This window comes from Rhinatrema bivittatum, chromosome 18 (genome assembly GCF_901001135.1).
Source record: "Rhinatrema bivittatum chromosome 18, aRhiBiv1.1, whole genome shotgun sequence".
Lineage (NCBI taxonomy): Eukaryota > Metazoa > Chordata > Amphibia > Gymnophiona > Rhinatrematidae > Rhinatrema > Rhinatrema bivittatum.
In genome coordinates this window covers 58,228,491-58,253,666 of record NC_042632.1, presented here as the reverse complement: position 1 = coordinate 58,253,666, position 25,176 = coordinate 58,228,491, and the positions used below count along the sequence as shown (strand labels likewise).

General features: G+C 43.9%; 1 protein-coding gene across 2 annotated transcripts in view; it reads right to left on the bottom strand.

Annotated features, from left to right (window-relative positions):
• The window catches only part of SLC34A1 (solute carrier family 34 member 1), a 46,550-nt gene extending 27,715 nt beyond the window's left edge, over positions 1–18,835 (bottom strand). For both annotated transcript variants that reach the window (XM_029583363.1, XM_029583364.1), the window contains exons 1-7: positions 18,739–18,835; positions 15,732–15,858; positions 15,264–15,425; positions 14,089–14,217; positions 11,655–11,798; positions 9,849–9,960; positions 6,095–6,290 (exon numbers count right to left, since the gene is read on the bottom strand). In XM_029583363.1, coding sequence (XP_029439223.1) covers positions 6,095–6,290; positions 9,849–9,960; positions 11,655–11,798; positions 14,089–14,217; positions 15,264–15,425; positions 15,732–15,858; positions 18,739–18,777 — 909 coding nt within the window. In that variant the 5' untranslated portion in view covers positions 18,778–18,835. The remainder of the gene's footprint in view (positions 1–6,094; positions 6,291–9,848; positions 9,961–11,654; positions 11,799–14,088; positions 14,218–15,263; positions 15,426–15,731; positions 15,859–18,738) is intronic.
• Positions 18,836–25,176: the final 6,341 nt, after the last annotated feature.

Here is a 25,176-nt window from a genome sequence, read left to right as displayed (position 1 = left end):
AGCACTATGCTTGTGCCAGTAATATCTGTGCTACATGTGTACCCCCGAGGCATTGAGCACTATGCTTGTGCCAGTAATATCTGTGCTACATGTGTGCCCCCGAGGCATTGAGCACTATGCTTGTGCCAGTAATATCTGTGCTACATGTGTAACCCCGAGGCACTGAGCACTATGCTTGTGCCAGTAATATCTGTGCTACATGTGTGCCCCCGAGGCACTGAGCACTATGCTTATGCCAGTAATATCTGTGCTACATGTGTGCCCCCGAGGCACTGAGCACTATGCTTGTGCCAGTAATATCTGTGCTACATGTGTACCCCCGAGGCACTGAGCACTATGCTTGTGCCAGTAATATCTGTGCTACATGTGTACCCCCGAGCCACTGAGCACTATGCTTGTGCCAGTAATATCTGTGCTACATGTGTACCCCCGAGGCACTGAGCACTATGCTTGTGCCAGTAATATCTGTGCTACATGTGTGCCCCCGAGGCATTGAGCACTATGCTTGTGCCAGTAATATCTGTGCTACATGTGTGCCCCCGAGGCATTGAGCACTATGCTTGTGCCAGTAATATCTGTGCTACATGTGTACCCCCGAGGCACTGATATCTGTGCTACGTGTGTACCCCCGAGGCACTGAGCACTATGCTTGTGCCAGTAATATCTGTGCTACGTGTGTACCCCCGAGGCACTGAGCACTATGCTTGTGCCAGTAATATCTGTGCTACACGTGTGTCCCCGAGGCACTGAGCACTATGCTTGTGCCAGTAATATCTGTGCTACACGTGTGCCCCCGAGGCATTGAGCACTATCCTTGTGCCAGTAATATCTGTGCTACATGTGTGCCCCCGAGGCATTGAGCACTATGCTTGTGCCAGTAATATCTGTGCTACATGTGTGCCCCCGAGGCATTGAGCACTATGCTTGTGCCAGTAATATCTGTGCTACATGTGTACCCCCGAGCCACTGAGCACTATGCTTGTGCCAGTAATATCTGTCCTACATGTGTGCCCCCGAGGCATTGATCACTATGCTTGTGCCAGTAATATCTGTGCTACGTGTGTGCCCCCGAGGCACTGAGCACTATGCTTGTGCCAGTAATATCTGTGCTACACGTGTGCCCCCGAGGCATTGAGCACTATGCTTGTGCCAGTAATATCTGTGCTACACGTGTGCCCCCGAGGCATTGAGCACTATGCTTGTGCCAGTAATATCTGTGCTACATGTGTGCCCCCGAGGCATTGAGCACTATGCTTGTGCCAGTAATATCTGTGCTACATGTGTGCCCCCGAGGCATTGAGCACTATGCTTGTGCCAGTAATATCTGTGCTACATGTGTGCCCCCGAGGCATTGAGCACTATGCTTGTGCCAGTAATATCTGTGCTACATGTGTGCCCCCGAGGCATTGAGCACTATGCTTGTGCCAGTAATATTGAGCACTATGCTTGTGTCAGTAATATCTGTGCTACATGTGTGCCCCCGAGGCATTGAGCACTATGCTTGTGCCAGTAATATTGAGCACTATGCTTGTGTCAGTAATATCTGTGCTACACGTGTACCCCCGAGGCATTGAGCACTATGCTTGTGCCAGTAATATCTGTGCTACACGTGTACCCCCGAGGCATTGAGCACTATGCTTGTGCCAGTAATATCTGTGCTACACGTGTACCCCTGAGGCATTGAGCACTATGCTTGTGTCAGTAATATCTGTGCTACATGTGTGCCCCCGAGGCATTGAGCACTATGCTTGTGCCAGTAATATCTGTGCTACATGTGTGCTCCCGAGGCACTGAGCACTATGCTTGTGCCAGTAATATCTGTGCTACATGTGTGCCCCCGAGGCATTGAGCACTATGCTTGTGCCAGTAATATCTGTGCTACATGTGTACCCCCGAGGCACTGAGCACTATGTTTGTGCCAGTAATATCTGTGCTACATGTGTGCCCCCGAGGCACTGAGCACTATGCTTGTGCCAGTAATATCTGTGCTACATGTGTACCCCCGAGGCATTGAGCACTATGCTTGTGCCAGTAATATCTGTGCTACACGTGTACCCCCGAGGCATTGAGCACTATGCTTGTGCCAGTAATATCTGTGCTACACGTGTGCCCCCGAGGCACTGAGCACTATGCTTGTGCCAGTAATATCTGTGCTACATGTGTGCCCCTGAGGCATTGAGCACTATGCTTGTGCCAGTAATATCTGTGCTACATGTGTGCTCCCGAGGCACTGAGCACTATGCTTGTGCCAGTAATATCTGTGCTACATGTGTGCCCCCGAGGCATTGAGCACTATGCTTGTGCCAGTAATATCTGTGCTACATGTGTGCCCCCGAGGCATTGAGCACTATGCTTGTGCCAGTAATATCTGTGCTACATGTGTGCCCCCGAGGCATTGAGCACTATGCTTGTGCCAGTAATATCTGTGCTACATGTGTACCCCCGAGACATTGAGCACTATGCTTGTGCCAGTAATATCTGTGCTACATGTGTACCCCCGAGGCACTGAGCACTATGCTTGTGCCAGTAATATCTGTGCTACATGTGTGCCCCCGAGGCATTGAGCACTATGCTTGTGCCAGTAATATCTGTGCTACACGTGTGCCCCCGAGGCACTGAGCACTATGCTTGTGCCAGTAATATCTGTGCTACACGTGTGCCCCCGAGGCATTGAGCACTATGCTTGTGCCAGTAATATCTGTGCTACATGTGTGCCCCCGAGGCATTGAGCACTATGCTTGTGCCAGTAATATCTGTGCTACATGTGTGCCCCCGAGGCACTGAGCACTATGCTTGTGCCAGTAATATCTGTGCTACATGTGTGCCCCCGAGGCACTGAGCACTATGCTTGTGCCAGTAATATCTGTGCTACATGTGTACCCCCGAGGCAGATGTTGCTATGCAGCTGTTTTTTCCTTACTTCACACATTAGTGAATATTCATTGGGTGGGGATTTTCCAGTTTCCGTCGGTGAGGATTTTGTTCCCTGATCTCTTTGGGTCAGGGCTAGCTCCAGGATGCTTGGTAGTCCTGGTGCTAAAACCTACACTTGCAGAACTTGACCTGGACGTGGCTTTTCAGGCAGTTTGTATCCTTTTTTATACCTTGTCCAGGTTTGGATTTGACTATTTTTTCTGCCTAACTTATGATGGGGTTTGTTTTCTCACTTCCCTAGGAAGTCCTCAGTAGTAGCTGAAGGGAGAGTTTCCTTGCAAGGGAAAAACTGGTGCGTTGTCTCTTTTAATTTGTATGTGCATAGCTATTGTCTGATGAAACTATAAAAGCTTAGAAGATCAATAAACTAGTTGTACTGAGGTCAATATTCAGCGCTGGCTGTTTCAGTAACTTAGCTGGACATGACTTATCCGGCTAAGTTACAAGGGATATTCAGTGGCACGGCTATGCCACTGAACATCCGTGGTCAAGATGCCACTTAGCTGGATAAGTTAAATCCGGCTAAGTTAGAGCAGCTTAATGGCTGATATATCTTATCCGATTAACTTAACTGGATAAGAATGAATATCACTATTTATGCAGTAAAGTTACCCAGATACATAGCACTGCCCAGATCTGCCTACTGCCTGCCCACAAATTGGGCAGTAAAAGATAGGCAGATAAGTGGCTTCTCCGGTTATGCAGTGCTAAACGCGTTTTCAGTGTTTTATTTACAGATTGGAAGGGCTTTCTTTTCTTCCTCTATTTAGTGTGGGCTGCCACCTGGGGATGCCAGAGATCCTCCATTAGGGTGGCTTTATCACCTGCTTGTCTTCTAGGTTTATTCCAGCAAACCTCAGGACTCTCTGCCCCATTCCAGGGTAACCTCTGCCTTGGAAGAGAAAAGGAGGACCTCACATTGGTAAAATATTTTTGTGTCATTAGCTGAGAAAAGGAATTCATAAAAGAGGGAAAGGACCCCACTCCTTGCCCCATCCTTTTCATTTCTGTATCTATCTTTTCACCTTCTCCCTTCTCGGACTCTGCTGTTTTTCACACTCCCTCTCTCTTTCTCTGTGGTTAATGGAAATAGACTTCCACCCAGGCTAGGCAGTCCTGAGGGGGCTGAGAGCAGGGGGAATAATTGGTTACCAGGAAACAGCAAACAGAGAGTAGGATTAAGTGGACAATTTTCTCAGTGGAAGGGAGTGGACAGTGGAGTGCCTCAGGGATCTGTATTGGGACCCTTACTTTTCAATATATTTATAAATGATCTGGAAAGAAATACGACGAGTGAGATAATCAAATTTGCAGATGACACAAAATTGTTCAGAGTAGTTAAATCACAAGCAGATTGTGATAAATTGCAGGAAGACCTTGTGAGACTGGAAAATTGGGCATCCAAATGGCAGATAAAATTTAATGTGGATAAGTGCAAGGTGATGCATATAGGGAAAAATAACCCATGCTATAATTACACGATGTTGGGTTCCATATTAGGTGCTACAACCCAAGAAAGAGATCTAGGTGTCATAGTGGATAACACATTGAAATTGTCGGTACAGTGTGCTGCGGCAGTCAAAAAAGCAAACAGAATGTTGGGGATTATTAGAAAGGGAATGGTGAATAAAACGGAAAATGTCATAATGCCTCTGTATCGCTCCATGGTGAGACCGCACCTTGAATACTGTGTACAATTCTGGTCGCCGCATCTCAAAAAAGATATAATTGCGATGGAGAAGGTACAGAGAAGGGCAACCAAAATGATAAGGGGAATGGAACAATTCCCCTATGAGGAAAGGCTGAAGAGGTTAGGACTTTTCAGCTTGGAGAAGAGATGACTGAGGGGGGACATGATAGAGGTGTTTAAAATCATGAGAGGTCTAGAACAGGTAGATGTGAATCGGTTATTTACTCTTTCGGATAATAGAAGGACTAGGGGACACTCCATGAAGTTAGCATGGGGCACATTTAAAACTAATCGGAGAAAGTTCTTTTTTACTCAACGCACAATTAAACTCTGGAATTTGTTGCCAGAGGATGTGGTTAGTGCAGTTAGTGTAGCTGTGTTTAAAAAAGGATTGGATAAGTTCTTGGAGGAGAAGTCCATTACCTGCTATTAAGTTCACTTAGAGAATAGCCACTGCCATTAGTAATGGTTACATGGAATAGACTTAGTTTTTGGGTACTTGCCAGGTTCTTGTGGCCTGGATTGGCCACTGTTGGAAACAGGATGCTGGGCTTGATGGACCCTTGGTCTGACCCAGTATGGCATTTTCTTATGTTCTTATGTTCTTACCAAAAGTAAACTTTGTGCTAGGAATGTAGGATGTATGTGGTATATATTTTTTATAAACCATGTCTAGCCCAAGGGCAGTGCTGCTGCCCCCTCAGGTTTGCCCTCTTAAAGGTGTAGGGAACCATGGACTACTTTTACCAGAGGATGGACTCATTAGGTGAATCTGATCAATTTCTTTGATCAGGGGAGTGTGCTAGATGGAAAGGACTTGGATTTCAGTAAGGCCTTTGGTTCAGTTCTGCATGGGCAATTAATAAATACACTGAACCTGCTTGGTACGGGTGCTAACGAGACTGGGTTACAAACAAAGAGTAGTGGTAGATGGACTTCACTCTGAGGAGTACGGTATTACTAGTGTTGTACCCAAGGGTTTTGGTCCTTGGACCAGTTCTTTTCAACATTTTTGTAAGAGACATTTCAGAAGGATTATCGGGAAAGGTTTGTCTTTTTGCAGAAGATACCAAAATCTGCACTAGGATAGACAGCCGGGAAAGTGTGCAAAACATGAGGAGGGATCTAGCAAAGCTCTAAGAATGGTGCAGGGCCTGGCAACTAAGATTTAATGCCAAAAAATATTTCTTTAGATTACGCATCCTCCCTGGAGGAAATTTTAGGGGTATTTAAATGTCATACTAAATCCTGAATAAATCTGAGCATAACACAATCTTCCCTCTCCCACGTCTCCTGCCAGTCCTCCGCTCCACCTCATTCTACAGCCAATGTTCTCTCTTGCTTTTCCTTGACTTTAATCTGCACTTCTCTTTCTTCATACTACATTATCTCCCTCTCTCCTGCCCTCTGTACTCTTCGTTGTAGCATTTCACCCACACTTCTCACTACAGCATATTCGGGGAAACCCACCTGAATGACGAGTTTGGTGAATGGCTCTGTGATGACTTTGAGCAGTTCTGGAGCATCCTTGCCACTCTGAATCTTAAAGCTGGCCACCACTATCTTGGTGACACGGTGCAAGTAGTCAGTGGCTACCTCCAGGGGTAGAAGCACAAGCACAGAAAGCCAATTAAAACAGTCATGGACTGTTGCTCCAGCGAAAGCCCTAGAAAGACAGCATAATCCTTCCTTCAATATTGATTGCTAGGATGCAGTGAATGCTGCCCTAGATCTTGGTGGACAGAACAAGTTCTTTTAATGTATCCAACACGTGTGTTTCATGAGAAAAAAACATTGACAGTTGCATCACAAGGAAGTGACATTCCAAGAAGCAGGGACCTGAAACCTGATTCTTATGTTTTAACAGGTTCATGGAGAACAAATTGTTGTCATCAGATACTGTGAGATTGCAGCCATAGTGCTTAATCATACTGTTTCCTGAGTGAGATACTGTGCAGAGTGTTTCCTGAGTGAAATACGAAATACTGTGAGATTACAGCCATCATGGTGCATAGTGCTTTCTGAGTGAGATACTGTGAAGGTGTAGCCATCGTGCTGCAGTGTATCCTGAGTGAGATACCATGATAGTGTAGCCATAGCGCTGCATATTGTTTCCTGAGTGAGATACAGTGAAAGAGCATCCATCGTGCTGTACAGTATTTTCTGAATGAGATACTGTGAAAGTGCAGCCAGTGCTGCATAGTGTTTCAGAGTGAAATACTCTGAAAAGGCAGCCATAGTGCTGCTTAGTGTTTTCTGAGTGAAATACTGTGACAGTGTAGCCATAGTGCTGCACAGTGTTTCCTGATTGGGATACTGTGAAAGTGCAGCCATAGTGCAGCATCGTGTTTTCTGAGTGAGATACTGTGAAGGTGCAGCCATAATGTTGCAGTGTTTTCTGAGTGAGATGCTGTGAAAGAGCAGCAATCTTGCTACATAGTGATTCCTGAGTGAGATATTATGAAAGTGCATCCATGGTGTTGCAGTGTTTCTTGAGTGATATACTGTGAAACATCAGCCATTGTGCTGCATAATGTTTTCAGAGTTATATACTGTAAAAGTGCATCCATAATGCTGCTGAGTGGTTCCTGATTGAGTGATGTATTGTGAAAGTGCAGCCACAGTGCTGTATAGTGGTTCCTGAGTGAGTAAGATACTGTGAAAGTGCAACCATAATGCTACAGTGTTTCCTGGTGAGATACTGTGAAACTGTATTCATAGTACTGCCAAGTGGTACATATGAGCGAGTGAGCTGTTGTGTAAGTGCAGCCATAGTGCTACAGATTGGTTTATAAATGAGTGAGATACTGTATAAGTGCAGCCATAGTGCTGCAGGATGGTTCCTGAATGGGATACTAGTAAAGTGCAGCCATACTACTGCAGTGTTTCCTGGTGAGATACTGTGAAAGTGTAGCCATTGTGCTACAGACTGGTTCCTGTGTGACTGAGATACTGTGAAAGTGCAGCCATAGTGCTGCACAGTGGTTCCTGTGTGACTGAGATACTGTGAAAGTGCAGCCATAGTGCTGCACAGTGGTTTCTGAGTGACTGAGATACTGTGAAAGTGCAGCCATTGTGCTACAGACTGGTTCCTGTGTGACTGAGATACTGTGAAAGTGCAGCCATAGTGCTGCACAGTGGTTTCTGAATGACTGAGATACTGTGAAAGTGCAGCCATAGTGCTGCAGAGTGGTTCCTGTGTGACTGAGATTCTGTGAAAGTGAAGCTATAGTGCTGCAGAGTGGTTTTTGAGTGAGTGAGATACTGTGAAAGTGCAGCCATAGTGCTGCACAGTGGTTCCTGTGTGACTGAAATTCTGTGAAAGTGAAGCTATAGTGCTGCACAGTGGTTTCTGAGTGACTGAGATACTGTGAAAGTGCAGCCATAGTGCTGCAAAGTGGTTTCTGAGTGAGTGAGATTCTGTGAAAGTGAAGCCATAGTGCTGAACAGTGGTTCCTGTGTGACTGAGATTCTGTGAAAGTGAAGCTATAGTGCTGCACAGTGGTTTCTGAGTGACTGAGATACTGTGAAAGTGCAGCCATAGTGCTGCACAGTGGTTCCTGTGTGACTGAGATTCTGTGAAAGTGAAGCTATAGTGCTGCAGAGTGGTTTTTGAGTGAGTGAGATATTGTAACATTGGGGCCATAGTGCTGCATAGTGGTTTCTGAGTGACTGAGATTCTGTGAAAGTGAAGCTATAGTGCTGCACAGTGGTTTCTGAGTGACTGAGATTCTGTGAAAGTGAAGCCATAGTGCTGCACAGTGGTTTGTGAGTGACTGAGATTCTGTGAAAGTGAAGCTATAGTGCTGCACAGTGGTTTCTGAGTGACTGAGATTCTGTGAAAGTGAAGCTATAGTGCTGCAGAGTGGTTCCTGTGTGACTGAGATTCTGTGAAAGTGAAGCTATAGTGCTGCAGAGTGGTTTTTGAGTGAGTGAGATATTGTAAAATTGGGGCCATTGTGCTGCACAGTGGTTTCTGAGTGACTGAGATACTGTGAAAGTGAAGCTATAGTGCTGCACAGTGGTTTCTGAGTGACTGAGATACTGTGAAAGTGCAGCCATAGTGCTGCACAGTGGTTTCTGAGTGACTGAGATACTGTGAAAGTGAAGCTATAGTGCTGCACAGTGGTTTCTGAGTGACTGAGATTCTGTGAAAGTGAAGCCATAGTGCTGCACAGTGGTTTCTGAGTGACTGAGATTCTGTGAAAGTGAAGCTATAGTGCTGCACAGTGGTTTCTGAGTGACTGAGATTCTGTGAAAGTGAAGCCATAGTGCTGCACAGTGGTTTCTGAGTGACTGAGATTCTGTGAAAGTGAAGCCATAGTGCTGCACAGTGGTTTCTGAGTGACTGAGATTCTGTGAAAGTGAAGCTATAGTGCTGCACAGTGGTTTCTGTGTGACTGAGATACTGTGAAAGTGAAGCCATAGTGCTGCACAGTGGTTTCTGAGTGACTGAGATTCTGTGAAAGTGAAGCTATAGTGCTGCACAGTGGTTTCTGAGTGACTGAGATTCTGTGAAAGTGAAGCTATAGTGCTGCAGAGTGGTTCCTGTGTGACTGAGATTCTGTGAAAGTGAAGCTATAGTGCTGCAGAGTGGTTTCTGAGTGAGTGAGATATTGTAAAATTGGGGCCATTGTGCTACAGGGTTTCCTCAATATAAATAGGACACAAGGAATTTGCTATTTTGTATCTGCATAGAAATTCACAGTCTTAGGCTCACTTACAAAATAATCCTTTGTTTTTGTCTTTGTTTCTCTTTCTCGCCAGTGGTGCTGTCTGTTGTCAGGTGGCCCAAGAAATTTGACAGTGAGGGGAAGGATTTACAACATGAGGTCTATTGTACATAATTCAGGCCGATGCAATATCGGCACCCGAAAACAGGTGCTCATGATTAACACCCGCTCTCCTAACGCACGCCGATGAACCTCTCCGGGGCGCCCGATGTAATATTTAAATGGGCGTTAGGGGAAATTGTGCGTCCCTAGTGCCTCCTCAGCAGCGGATGTCCAGGAGAGGTGACCATCAGCGGGTTAGGAAAACGGAAGCTCCATTTCACAAGCATCCCTTCTCCTAACCCGACTGCTGGCAAGACTTTTTTTTAATTTTTTTTTTAGGGTTCTCCTTTTTTGGTTCCTCAATTTTAAGTCAGAGGAACTTACCCAGAGCTGCTCAGATGCCCAGGAGCCCAGTCTGTGTCTGTCCTGAGCTGCAGTCTGCTACTCACCGCTCAAACTCAGTCCGGTCTGCAGCCTGCATGAGGGCCACAATGGTGTTTGTCACAGAGGTGCCGATGTTGGAGCCCATGATGATGGGGATAGCAGATTGCACTTCCAGGACTGAGGAAGCAAAGAGACAATGTGAGAACAGCAACCGAGATTCTCCTCTATTCAAAAATATTCATGGGAAACCTGTCTCTCCGTCTTTGTAGCTGCATTTCCCCATCTGTCCGTCTCTCTCTTTCCTGGAACCTGAGTCTGCCAATAAGTTGCCCTCCGTCTCTCTGACTTCCTTCTGATGGAAGCTGCATTCCTGTCAGTTTTATTTTCCATTTGTCAATACAATGAAAGTGGTTGGTGATCCGGGTGTGTGCGGATGCCATGGAGATTCAGTGAGGGCAGTCGGGTGTCTCTGTCAGACAGTGAGTAGCACTGCTGCATGAAATTACAGGGAACAGATTTAAAACAAATTGTAGAAATATTTTTTTTCACTTGATGCACAACTAAACTGTGTAATGTCTTGCCAGAGGATGTAGTCAAGGGCTGTTTTGTGGGGGGGGGGGGGGGGGGGTTGTTATTATATTTTAATTGTATTTCAGTTTACTCTTGGCTTTTTGAGAAGCAAGCTCACTCCCAACATGCGTTACAATAGGCCTAATATCATATGGGATCCAAGTATCTTTTTTTGCAGGGTTTTCTGGTTGCACCTCAGCAGTGCATGTAAATATAATATACATGTTGTAAGTGATATTTTTACCTCAGAATGTCTATTGTCAATAAAATATATTAGAAATGCATAATTTTATATTTTGTGTGTGGAGGTGGGGAGGACACACAAGATTGTAAGGTTCATCTAAGTCGTCTAATACCCTTGCACCAGCCCAGAACCAGTGAGATGATCGCATTTGCAGATGACACAATATTATTCAAAGTAATTAAAACTAGAGTGAATTATGAGAAACTGCAGAAGGCCCTTGTGAGATTAGGAGCCTGGGCATCTGAATGGCAGAGGAAATTTAATGTGGAAAGAGCACAGCTCCAGGTTGACAGTGCAGGGTTCTGTATTGGGAGTCACCACCCAGGAAAAGGACCATGGAGTCCTTTGCACACCAGGTTGTTATCCTCAGCTCAGTGTGCACCACGTGGCAGAAGTCAAAAAAGCATGACGAATATTCAGAATTCCTTGGAAAGGAATGGTGAATAAAACAGAGAACATGATATTGCCTGTGTACCTTGATTAATGCATGCAGTCCTGTTCCCTACATCTCAAAGAACAGAGTGGAACTAGATAAAGACAACCAAAATGATACAGGGCATGGAAGAGAGGTTATTCAGGTTAGGGCTCTTCAGCTTGGAGAAGACAAAAACGATAGGGGATATGATAGAGATTTATAAAATCGTGAGGGTCATAGAAAAAGTTGAAAAGAAAAAGTTATTTACTGGATCAAACAATACTAAAACCAGAAGACATTCCATGAAACTAAATAGTAGCAGATTTAAATCAAATTTGAAAATGTATTTTGTTAGTCAATCAGCAACAAATCTATGGTATTTATTGCCAGAGATTGTGTTTAAGGCTGGTAGGACAGCTGGAGAAGTTTCTGGAGGACAGGACCATTAACAAGTATTAGTCAGATAGAATTGGATTTCTTCACTTCATACTTCTGGATTTGAGCAATAGGAAATGGACTTTTTCATTAGGATCTACTGGGCTCTTCCAAATGACCCAGACTGGCCACTGTCCAAGACAGCATGCTGAGCATCAGGCTCTTCACCCAATCTGTAAAACCCCCTAGTATCCCTCAGGCACTCACGGCCAGATGAGACCATGCTGACAATGATGGACGTTGAGGTGCTGGAGCTCTGCACGAGCACTGTTACCAGGATGCCCACCACCAGGCCGGCCACTGGGTTGGAGAGGATGGCACTCTCCTTAAAGATGTCACCGGCCGCCTTCCCTGTATCAAAAGGGAAGATCAGGGAGGAAATGTCAGACAGAAGTGTAGCCCCTGCACCACCACCATTTTCTCAATCCAAACTTTGTTTTTTTCTGTTGGGTGGAAGATAAACTTCAGGGCCTACTGGTGTCTATCTCTGAAGAACAGAGATAATTGATATCCAAGCACCATATGTCATATAAAGCTGCTTTTTACTAAAAACCAATTTCTTCAGTTGAAATAATCTCAAATACAGAACATTTGGCTAGAGACCAATTGACATACACCATCTGATATCCACTGTGAGGTCCATGCTCAAAGGAGTTTGTCCAGGTAACGTTTGAGTTGGCCGGACAAATCCTAAGGCCTCTGTAACCGGATAAAATGTATCAGGGCAAACTGGAGGCATTCCCAGTGCATTCCAGGGTGGACTTAACTTAATCGCATAACACATCCCGCTACCTCCAATATTCACACTTATCTGGCTGCATCAGAACAAGTTATCCTGATAAACTTATCTGGCTAACTTGGTCAACATATTCAGGGGCCAATGCAATAAAAGTGAGCAGAAAATGGGCGCTCAGTGTTGAATCACTCTTGCTCCTAACATGTGACCAGCCACCTCTCCTGGGCACGCAATACAATATTTAAATGAGGCCTTGCGTTAAACAGGAGGCGCTAGGGACAAATGTGCATCCCTAGCGCCTGCTCGGCATCGGACGCACAGGAGAGGTGGCTGTCAGCGGGTGAGGAAAATGGACTCTCAATCTACGAGTGTCCATTTTCTCCTGCTACCAGCACAGACACACACACAAGGTACACGGCCTGGATTGTGTATCTTGTGTGCATACTGAACGCCTGAAATTTTCTTAATAAATACTGCTTTATTTGGTTCCTCCTACTTAGTATCGCGAGGATACTATTAGGAGGAATCACAGAAAGTGGGATCTTTCTTTTTTTCAATGCACCCGTGAGTGTGGCAGACCTCTACACCAGCCCCGGGCTAGCATAAAATTTGCCACGTTATAAGGGCACATTGAGTATTAGCTAATAGCCTCATCTACATGAATTTACATGTGATGACAACTATTAGCGACGCGCATTTTGTACGCGCTAGTCCCCGTGTTGGATCAGGGGTTATGGACATGCGTCCAAAATGTACATCCAATCGTGTGCAAAGCCATGCGCAGCGGCTAGCACATGGTATTGCATTGCTCCCTCAGTGGCTGCCGCATATACTCGACTATCTTAGAGCTGGCCAGATAGGTTTATGCAGCTCTCTAAGCTGGATAATGCTGAAAACTGGCAATTCTCTGGCTGTTAGGTAGGTAAGTGGCTCCTCCCTGGAACATCCCATCCCGCCCCTGGTTAAACAGCGGCCATCAATGAGGCCGAATTTTCAGATAGAGCAACTTAGTTGTCTAAGTGGCACTAAATAGTGACCTCTATGTTTTTGTATAAAGCTGTATGATCATAGCGTGACCATACTATATGTCACAATCTTTTTGTGCTGCTCATTAAGTGTCCTTTTAATGGGACTATGAAACGTTTTTGTGAGTCTATGCCAATTATTTTTTGCATGAGTTTTATTACATAGGCCTCTGACTCTCATTTCATAGGGCATGTGATGCAGACCGGCACCATTTTGGGAGCCTTTTTCTGGTCTCTCTTGTTTGGAAGTACTGCCTCCAGAATTGGACACAGGTCTGACCCATGACCTGTATGCAGCCCATTTTATTTCCTAGCCCCCCAGCATCCCTCTGGCTCTGGTCACGGCTGAGTCGCACTGTTTTGCGACCTTGAGATCATCAGATCTGATCACTCTTGAGATTTCTCTACCGGGTGAGGCAGATCAATCTCTCACCTCCTATCGAGCACTGCTCCCTTGGGCTTCTGCATCCCAATTACATAATTCTGCATTTTTTGGCATTAAATCTTTCTTTCTTTATTAGATCACTTCTCATTTTATTTTCAACATCTGGTTTGTCCTGATCAGTGTGGCAACATTTCTTCTTGACCCCTCTGCAATATCAGTTATGAAAATATCAGCAGAGGGGTATTTCTTCCATCCTCAGCCACTTTCTAACCCAGTTTACCACCTTAAGACCCTCTTCAGGCTGCTCACTTTATTGAATTAGGTTCACTTTGATAATGTTTGCACAAGTTGTCATCCTACTGAAGCTTTTCAAATTTAAATAAACTGAGAGAAACAGAGACAGAAAACAGAATTAAGAGAGAGAAATGACAAAGAGCAAGATAGACTCAAGACTTTATCACCAAAATGGTTTGGTGTGACAGAAAAGTTGGTTACCTCCAGCCAGCTGGAAAGCAGAACTCAGGACATCCAGGGAGCAGATGAAGAGATAGAGAAATCCAAAGAGTAGAGGGATCTTCAGGAGAGAGCTGCACAAGGCCCAGATCTGTCCCCTTCTTCCTGTCTCTGTGAGAGAGTGACAAGCAGACACACTGGGTTACTGCTCCTGCCGAGATCCTACCCAATCCAAAAAAATGGCAACTATATAAACAATATATTACACACTCTAACACAACATATCATTTAGAGTGATATATAAATTCATTAGAAAAGATTTTATTATTGTCTACAAAACATTTTATCAAAAAGCTTCAAAAAACATTCAATTTCTATTCACCATAAAAGCTCATTCACACACACAATCATGCTATTAAAAACATGTTTCTTTTAGAAAATCTATATAACAATACAGTTGTCTTACTCCCTCTTTACAACATTGTATTTCTTTTGTAGTTCTATTTCACAAATCCATACTCCCAACATGTTTCACCATTCAATAGGCTTCTTCAGGGGAGCATAATACACAGATCTTCAAAATGTCCTCCACCCAAATGTATCCACACTCAATTTTCACAGTATATTATTTTTTCCACATTAAGACAAACCAAACGTATTGTCTCCACAGTTTCACCTTTATTTCTTTTATGATCATCAAAAAGCTCACCACGGCACTCCCATTTTTCAGAGATTCCACATCTTCAGATTGCTTTTACTATTGAAGTTGGGTTTTCTAGCATCAACGACGCTAGAAAACCCAACTTTCCCAAACACTCAGCGTTCTCGCACAGTTGCTTTCAAAAAGTGCCGTGGTGAGCGTTTTTGATTAATTTCTGAGCATAAAAATGTGTGGATTGGGTGCACTTTTTTTTTTTTTTTGGATGGGGAGAATAGCTAATAGCCTGATAAACATGCATTAGTGTGTGATAAGTGCTATTAGCTTTGCAGGGGGTTGGAGGCAGATTTTGGACACACTAATTCCCTTATTGCATAAGCGATTGTGGATATGCGTCCAAGCACAGGTTAACCAGTGTGCTCGGCTGAGTGCACTGCATTGCATCAGCCTGAGAGTGAGAGAGACCCTGCGAGGAAGGGACCAGACTGGATGAAGGAGATAAGAAGGGTGTGCATTGAACTCCGAGGAGATTTGGTACACTGCAGATCCGCTCTCTCACCTGCTTCCCATGCATCCTCCAGGACAGCTTTAGAGCTCTGCCATGGCCCTGTGGGAACAGCATTCACCTTATCGGAAATCCTCCTTAGTGACCCAGAGCATAAGTAACCGAGATCCAGGTGGGCCACTGCTGGTAAGGAGTAGGCTCTGGCTCCATTTATACCTATGGAAAGAAGTATTGCTGATTAACAGTCGCTGGACTGCTTCCTGCTTCCCAAACAAACTCATTATGTCCAAGCTAAGATTGTGGATTTGTTTAATGCAAGCATTAAGTCAGAAAAGCTGAGACAGAAAGGAGAAGGATGTAGAGGCTTCTGGGCTCAATGCGCTATTAAACACTTTAGCATTTTCTACAAACCTTCAGGTCTTGCAGGATATTAAAGTTACCCTTTACCCAGAGGAAAGATCACAGTGGGAGGGGCGAATGCATCTGCTGGGTCAGGGTGGGGGTGGGAAGATTTCTACATACCCTCACAGTCTGGAGAAGAGCCGGCTGGGCCCACCTGAGTGACCCTCCTCATTCCTCCTCCTAATTCTCTGTTGGGCATGGAGGGAACAAACAGCCTCTCCCCAGAGAAAACGACCCTTGCACAGCTCTAATGGGGCAAAAAGACACATCTCATTAGAGCAATTTGCAGGAGGCCAGGCCAGGTCTTATCTCCTTCTCTTTAGCATTCATTTCCAAAACTTGCAGGAATCACAGTTTGTAAAGCGTCACTTCAGTCTCCTCCGGGCAGTCAGCTGGGATAGATCCTTGCAGTGTGGACCTTATGTGCCGTGTTGCTGTGCAACTGTTCAACATGAGAAAAGACAACCTTACAAGAGAGAGATTTATTTATTTACGCTTTTTTTTATACCGAGGTATAGCTAGCTGCCTTCACTCTGGTTTACATCATCATAGAACAAAGTGTGAACTCGACAAACGTGAGAAAGACACGCGTATTCCTTGTTACAAATAAAACCACCAAAATATAACATCTAACAGAATCTGATCTGCTGAAAAAAGAAAAATAACAAGAAAAGAAGGGGAAAACATTTTAAATTAAATTAACTCAAATGACTAAACAAAATTCCTCTCTATGATTGAAAGATGTGATCAACATTACACATTATCCAGGGTAGGGGCAGATGGGTGGGAGCTCGGTGTGTTTTATGTGTTCTACAAGATTCTATTAAGTGTTCATAGCTCTATCTTTAAGACAGGTAATTGCATGTCCGATGAAGGGATGCAATTATATTACATTTGTTGATTGGTGTTAGCCAATGCCATCCTTGCCTGTTTGCGTGAATAACCATGTTTTCAGCTCTTTTTTGAAGGATTTAAAGTTGCTCTGAGTAAAGGGCACACAAGCAATATCATAAGCTCAGCAGACATATCTCATAGCGCTTCAGACTACACTGTAGACTGGTGAGGATATTTTTTACTTAATCAAGTTCCTCTGCAATGGACAAGGAGTGCTGGCAGTTAATGCCCTGTCTGGAAGAGCTGGACGCTCAAGGCCACTGCTCACACCAGTTTATCGACCTGGAACTACCTTTCCCCCATTGCAGCTGTCTCTGGCCAAGACCAGTACCTTTACTTTTAGGAAATTACCACTGCCCAAGGCAAAACTTGGGATCTAACCAGGCAATTTATTATAGCCTGCCTTTGCCAGAGGCCATCGTCAGATGCTGCAGAGAACTGTCCAACTCTGTGCAGCTCTGGAGTACAAACTCTGCTGCAGGGGACAGGCTAGCCTGTAAATGCCAAGGGGATCGCACTGTCTCTTAAAAACAAACTAAAAGAAGTGTTCCTAAAGAAAATAGCAAAGTTTACTGAAGAAAAAAAGCAGTTAGTTCAGCAGAACAAAATAGGTAAAACAGGAAGCCAAATGTTAACATCCAGAAAGCACAAGAAAATGTAGCTCTCAGTGACAGAGCCACAGAAGATTTATGTTTTCAGCTCTTCCAATTGTGCCTTAGCTCTCCACTGTAGCCAGGAAAATCCATGTCTTCCTCTCAAAGATGGTAGTACAGTGCCCGATTGGTGACCTTGGAACAGGAAACCCACTCCACACATCAGATGGAAAAGAGAGGAGAGATGTCCCCTTCATTAACTCTCAGACTCTGATCCAGTATTGAAATTTCCAATTTATAAAGACTAGTGTGGCCTCACATATTTTATGATAGACTTTAGGGCATTTCTTGAGTTTTTCAGACTTACTGTAGATTGAAAGATTTCACAGAGAGGGTGGTGGATGCATGGATCAGTCTTCAGTGGAGGTGATGAAGGTAAAACCAGTGACAGGATTCAGGAAAACCTGGGATCCTTAGATGCCAAGAAGTGAAGGGAAAGCCAGAGATCAATGCAGGTCCTTATCTCCCATATTCCATGTTTCTTTGTAGGTTCTTCCAGACCACGTACGAGTACCTGTGCAACTTCGTCATTCGATTGCTCTTCTCTTGCAGAAGACCTCACAGTCAGCAGAATCTAGTTTTCTTCAAGGCCAGGATGGTTCGTAGAAACTTTTCTTCACCTAGGAGGTGTTGGGCTGAATCAGACCAATGGTCCCTCTAGTCCAGCATCCTGCCTCAACAGTGGCCAGGCCAGGTCACGTGGAAGCATTTGGAAGATTCCTTCCCTGTTACTCATTTCCAGAAGTTGGAGGTGGTGATTCCTGTGCCTGTCTTCCAAAACTTCTCCAAACCTTTTTTAAACCCAGCTTGACCACGTTCACTGACCACAATGTCCTCACCTACACCAGGTGGAATCTAAGTTTCATCAGAGCAGAATCAGGGTTTGCTTTGCAGTCCCACAGTACCTGATGCTTTTCATTACATATGAAGAGGTTTAAGTTATCCTGGCGAGCAGTGAAGTGTAGTCAGGAACTAAGCAGGCAAGATCGAGGTGTATGTGCCTCAATGGGTTTTTACCCAGCTAAGTCCACTTTTGAGTGGGTAATTTTAGCTGCACAGAGTCATTTCTGGGGATAACTTAGTTGAGGAAAAAATGTGCGCATCCATTAAAGTTTAATGACTAGATTCATGTCATGCTGTCCTTGGAGATGACATGAAATCCCATTCTTCAGCTCTGTGACTGTGGGTAGCCTGCGTGGCTGCTTTGTGCAGGAAGAAAAGGAGGCATGTACACTGCCTGCCCAGGAATATATCTGATTGTAAAGCATCTGTGTGCACCACACTGCTGAAGATCTGTTTGTAATGGGTAAAGTGAGGCACTGGATAATAGAAAGGCAGCCGGATAACATGGACATTATTCACTGAATTGTTCCATTACTATTCTCATTGTCTAACTCTTGACTTTATCCATAACTTATGCACAAATATATAACAGCAAGATCTTTTCAAATATTAATAAATGCTAAGATGAGTGTGATAGGGAAATGCTTATGGCACTTGCACATAACCTGCTTGATGTGCTAGGAAAGCTGAAATATAAATAAAAAATTATTATTGCTATTTCAAAAGCTTTTCTTTACCTTCAGGTGTGCGGGCAGGCTCTGTTCAGGTCGATGCATGCTGCGCTGCAAAAGAGAGAGGCGAGGCAGGAGCTTTATATCCAGACACAGGGGCCAAAGTCTGAGCAGCTGCCAACCCTCCCGCCCCCATCCTGTCTTGCAGTTAATCTATAACGCTGTCTCCCCGGCTCTCAGCACACCCCGATGACTTCTGGGAGCAGCTGCCTTCACAAATCACGGCTTCTCCTGGGAGGGGGCTTCCTCCTGTGGCCTCTATTGAGGTTTGGCAGCGCGAGCTTTCATCCCCTCCCAACTCAGCCAGCACGGTGACAGTCCAAGGTGAAGACCTTACCCCTCTCCCACACAGTGACTCCTGAACCAAGTCTCAGAGTCACGTCTTCCACTGGGTGAACCAGGCAGCCCCTTAGGGTGACCCTTGGAGGTTTTGCAGGTGGCAAAACCTCCAAGGGTCACCTACCCACTTTTAAGAGAAGGCAGCACAAGTGGATAAAAGGAGTGATTGAGTGGGGACGATGGGAAGATGATGTGGAGAGGCAGAAGATTCTACTGAGAGAGGATGGAAGAGAGAGGATGCTGAGTGGGGTAAGAGAAAAGGATGATAGGCAGGTGTATACAAGGAGGCATGCAAGATTGAGGTACACCTAATACCCTGGGACGTCAGGTCCCTCTCCCCTACAGAACATAGAGAGAGCTGCCCGGCAGCCTGAATAGCTAACCAACTTTTCAATTCATATTTCTCTTTTCATGTAATCTATATAAAAATATAAAGACTAGGGGACATACAATGACTTTGATAGGCGATGCATTCAAATCAAATAGTAGAAAATATCTTTTTACTTAACGCATAATTAAGCTCTGGAATTTGTTGTTGAAAGATGTGGTAAAAGCTGTTAGTATAGCTGAGTTTAAAAAAAGGTTTGGACAATTCCTGGAAGAAAAGTTTACAAATCATTATTAAGGTGAACTTGGGGAAATCCACTGCTCATCCCTGGGATAAGCAGCATGGAATCTGTTGACCTTTGGGGATCCTGTCAGGTTCTTGTGACCTGGCTTGGCCACTGTTGGAAACAGGATGCTGGACTTGATGGACCCTTGGACTGACCCAGTATGGCATGTTCTTATGTTCTTATGAAAATTGCAGAATATAAGATGGTTTAATAATAATTATTATAACTATAATAATGTACAGAATGGCCTACAGAACTGTTTTTTGTTTTGTTTTAAATCAAGGCACACACAAACACTAAAAAGAAGCTAGCCTTAGAGGCAAAAACTCATAATAAAAACGAAAAAAATGTATCCAAAGCAGAAAGCCTCTGAGGGAGTCAGTTGGATTGTTAGATAATTGAGAGATTAAAAGGGCACTTAGAGAACATACGAACATAAGAAATTGCCATGCTGGGTCAGACCAAGGGTCCATCAAGCCCAGCATCCTGTTTCCAACAGAGGTCAAACCAGGCCACAAGAACCTGGCAATTACCCAAACACCAAGAAGATCCCATGCTACTGATGCAATTAATAGCAGTGGCTATTCCTTAAGTAAACTTGATTAATAGCCATTAATGGACTTCTCCAAGAACTTATCCAAACCTTTTTTGAACCCAGCTACACTAACTGCACTAACCACATCCTCTGGCAACAAATTCCAGAGCTTTATTGTGCGTTGAGTGAAAAAGAATTTTCTCCGATTAGTCTTAAATGTGTAGAAAGACTGAATTAATTTTTTGCTTTGGTGTTTACTGAAGAGTGTGTATGGGAGATACCTGTGCTGGAAACTGTATTCAGTGGTGATGATTAAGAAGAACTGATACAAATCAAGATGAAGCTGGAAGATGTAATAAGGCAGATTGACAAACTAAAAAGTAGAAAATCTCCTGGACTAGATGGCCTACATCCCACAGTTCCGAAAGGACCAAAGAAATGAAATTATAGATGTGTTACTGGTAATTTGCAAACTACTGGTCTTGTAAAAGGGGAGATGGACTTCTGTGCTGCTGTGGAAAGCGAGCCCCCTAGATCCACATCAACACCAGGCAGATGAACCTTGGGACGGAATTGGATGGAAGCTTCACCTATGCCAGCCCCTTTCCCCGCAGGTTGGGTCCTTGGGTTCCAGGACCAGCAGGCAGGAGTCTCTTAGGGTACAACAAGAAGGAGAGTCTGGAGTCAGGATGTGTCAGGGCAGGCAGCAGAAGAGAGCGGTCAGTGTCCAGGCTAAAGTCAGTGACAGGCAGCAAGAAAAAGGGGAGGTCAAAGTTCAGGCAGAGGTCATATCTAGATATTCAGTCCAAGGGGAAGACAGGAGTACCAGAAAAGGAAAACATTGCAAGGAGGCAGGCTGGAGAGGCTGTGAAGCAGGGCAGGTAGGAGGCAAGAGGTAGAGCAGGAAGGAGACAACGAGGCAGGGCAGGCTGGGCCGTGAAAGATGAGGAAACAGCAAAACTGGCAACACATACTGCTAGGGCAGCAGGAGATCCATTGCTGAGGCGATGGTAGATTGCAGGATCCAGGTTTATGTTCTCCAGCAGGGTTAACATTATTGGGGGGTGCCTTGCTGGAGTTCCTGCAGTGGAACCTTGAGAATTCAGGAGCACACATGTGTGCCTAAGAGGGGTGATGATGGAGGAGGCCACGGAGGATCTGCTCAGAATTCCCAGGCCCTGTCAGTGTCCGGAGTGAGTCAGGTGGCTCACAGGGCCATTCTGCAAGCTGCCAAATGTAACAGCTTCTCTGTTGTACCTGGAGTGGCCAATATAATCCCAATCTTTAAAAAGAGCTCCAGGGATGATCTAGTAAACTATAGACCGTTGAGTCTGACTTCAGAGCTGGAGAAATTGTGGAAATTATTATAAAGAATAAAATCACAGAGCACATAGAAAGACATGGTTTAATGGGACACAGCCAGCATGGATTTACCCAAGGCAAGTCTTGCCTCACAAATCTACATTTTTTGAAGGGGTTAATAAACATGTGGATAAAGGTGAACCAATAGATATGATGAATTTGGATTTTCAGAAGGCGTTTGACAAAATCCCACATGAGAAACTTGTAAGTAAACTAAAAAGTCATGGGATAGGAGGCGATGTCCTTTCATGGATTACAAACTGGTTAAAAGACAGGAAACAGAGAGTAGGATTAAATGGTCAATTTTCTCAGTGGAAAAGGGTAAACAGTGGAGTGCCTCAGGGATCTGTACTTGGACCGGTGCTTTTCAATATATTTATAAATGATCTGGAAAAGGGAACAATGGGTGAGATGAACAAATCTGCAGATGACATAAAATTATCTTGACTGTAAGAAATTGTAGGAGGGCCTTTTCAGACTGGAAGAATGGGCATCCAAATGGCAGATGAAATTTAATGTGGACAAGTGCAAAATGATGCACATGGGGAAAAGCAATCCACATTGTAGTTACATGATGTTCAGATCCATATCAGGAGTCACTACCCACTGCAGCAATAAAAAAAAAGCAAAGAGAATGTAGGAATTATTTGGCAAGGAATGGAGAATAAAATGGAGAAAATCAAAATGCCTCTGTATCACTCCATGGTGAGTACTGTGAACAATTCTGATCGCCACATCTCAGAAAAAATACTGTGGAACTGGAAAAGATTCAATAATGGTGACCAAAATGATAAAGGGAACAACTGATTTGCATTTACCTGTTCCATTCCACTCATAATTTTATAGACCTCTTTCATATCTCCCTTCAGATCTCTCTTCTCCAAGCTGAACGGTCTTAACCTCAGTATTCTCTATACATTACATTTTTTATCTATTGCTGATTTTTACTTTTCACAGAGGTTAAAAATTGAGAGATGCACTGATTTCATCTAATTTACTATCTCATAGTACTCATAGGAACATAGAAACATGACGGAGAAAAAGACCATATGGCCCATCTGGCAACTATGTGATCAGACAAACCTGATTTGGGACTTTTCCACTGAGGGATCTGTTCAAACTGCTTTCACTCTGTTGAAATAAAACCCTTTGGTACATCCTTGATCTGGCAAAATAATATTTTTTTTTCTAATGGGGAAACTCCTCTAGTCAATCATTAGATTGAAAATGTACATAAATTAGAAGATGTTTGATGTTACAGCATTGAGAAGATTAGATTTCGTGAAAAGGGCAGGGACATATCTGCATTTTTATGAAGGAGCAAACATGGTATTTCGTGTTTATCTCCTAATGGGTTAAACTTGGATTTTGAATAGAAAGCAAATTTATGATTAAGTTTTTGTGAAAGTGATTATTTTATTTTGGCTTGCCTCAGATTGGAAATCATTAATATAAATGGCTAATATTTTGCCACCATCAGATTGCATAGCTCATTGGAAAAGTTATTGTAGCTGGTTGTGGGAAATCTATGATGTGATCTTGACGCACTAAGTTTAAATGTTGAGAGTTTCAGGGCAGTTTTGTTTCAAGGCTAAGCACACCACAGCTATGTTTTAAAATATCATGGTGAACGCATTGATGTTGATATTCAAAGGCTTTGGGTAATTATTTCCCTCACAAAAGCCGAAATCTGAACAATTTCCGCCCACACTATAGGTAAATTTTGTCCGGACAACTAATTACTCACATGGAATTTACCCTGCTGAGGGCACTCCAGGGGTGCTTACATTTGATCCGGATAACTCATTACTTGTCCAAAAGATACCCAGTTATAAAGAGGTGGTGACTGAGGTTCCTAGGGGTGTGGTTACATTTTATCCAGATAACTCATTACACACATAAAATGTACCCAGTTATAAAGAGGTGGTGATGGAGGATTCCTACGGGTGTGGTTACATTTTATCCAGATAACTCATTACACAGATAAAATGTACCCAGTTATAAAGAGGTGGTGACGGAGGATTCCTAGGGGTGTGGTTACATTTTATCCAGATAACTCATTACACACATAAAATGTACCCAGTTATAAAGAGGTGGTGATGGAGGATTCCTACGGGTGTGGTTACATTTTATCCAGATAACTCATTACACACATAAAATGTACCCAGATACAAAGAGGTGGTGATGGAGGATTCCTAGGGGTGTAGTTACATTTTATCCAGATAACTCATTACACACATAAAATGTACCCAGTTATAAAGAGGTGGTGACGGAGGATTCCTAGGGGTGTGGTTACATTTTATCCAGATAACTCATTACACACATAAAATGTACCCAGTTATAAAGAGGTGGTGACGGAAGATTCCTACGGGTGTGGTTACATTTTATCCAGATAACTCATTACACACATAAAATGTACCCAGTTATAAAGAGGTGGTGACGGAGGATTCCTAGGGGTGTGGTTACATTTTATCCAGATAACTCATTACACACATAAAATGTACCCAGTTATAAAGAGGTGGTGACGGAGGATTCCTACGGGTGTGGTTACATTTTATCCAGATAACTCATTACACACATAAAATGCACCCAGTTATAAAGAGGTGGTGACGGAGGATTCCTAGGGGTGTGGTTACATTTTATCCAGATAACTCATTACACACATAAAATGTACCCAGTTATAAAGAGGTGGTGACGGAGGATTCCTAGGGGTGTGGTTACATTTTATCCAGATAACTCATTACACACATAAAATGTACCCAGTTATAAAGAGGTGGTGACGGAGGATTCCTAGGGGTGTGGTTACATTTTATCCAGATAACTCATTACACACATAAAATGTACCCAGTTATAAAGAGGTGATGACGGAGGATTCCTAGGGGTGTGGTTACATTTTATCCAGATAACTCATTACACACATAAAATGTACCCAGTTATAAAGAGGTGGTGACGGAGGATTCCTAGGGGTGTGGTTACATGTTATCCAGATAACTCATTACACACATAAAATGTACCCAGTTATAAAGAGGTGGTGACGGAGGATTCCTAGGGGTGTGGTTACATTTTATCCAGATAACTGGGTACATTTTATCCAGATAACCCTGGTACACGACTGAACTAAGATCCCTAAAGAATACCCTCAGGCAGCGTGAGAGAAACTGGCGTAAAGCCCCCTCACCCCAACTCGCCTCAAGTTTCAAAACTACCCTTCACCAATATAGAACAACCACCCTCAAAACAAAAAGAGACTACTTTTCAGCTAAGATCCACCAATACATGTACAACCCGAAAGCCCTTTTCAATTATGTTGCCAACCTCACCAAATCCTCTCAGCCCACTATCCCTGAGAATGATGCCTCCACTAAGAGCGAAGAAATCGCCCAGTATTTCCTCACAAAAATCACCAACATCCTCCGCAGATTTCAACACCCTTCTCCATCCACCTCCCCTTCCCCCTCCCTCCAACCTTCCCCCACTTCACCCACCCTCCAAACCCTTGACCTGACTTCCGCTAAAGAAGTGGAATCTATTCTCAGAAAACTTAAACCAGCTTCCCACCCTTCAGACACCATTCCCACAAAATCCCTCCTCTCC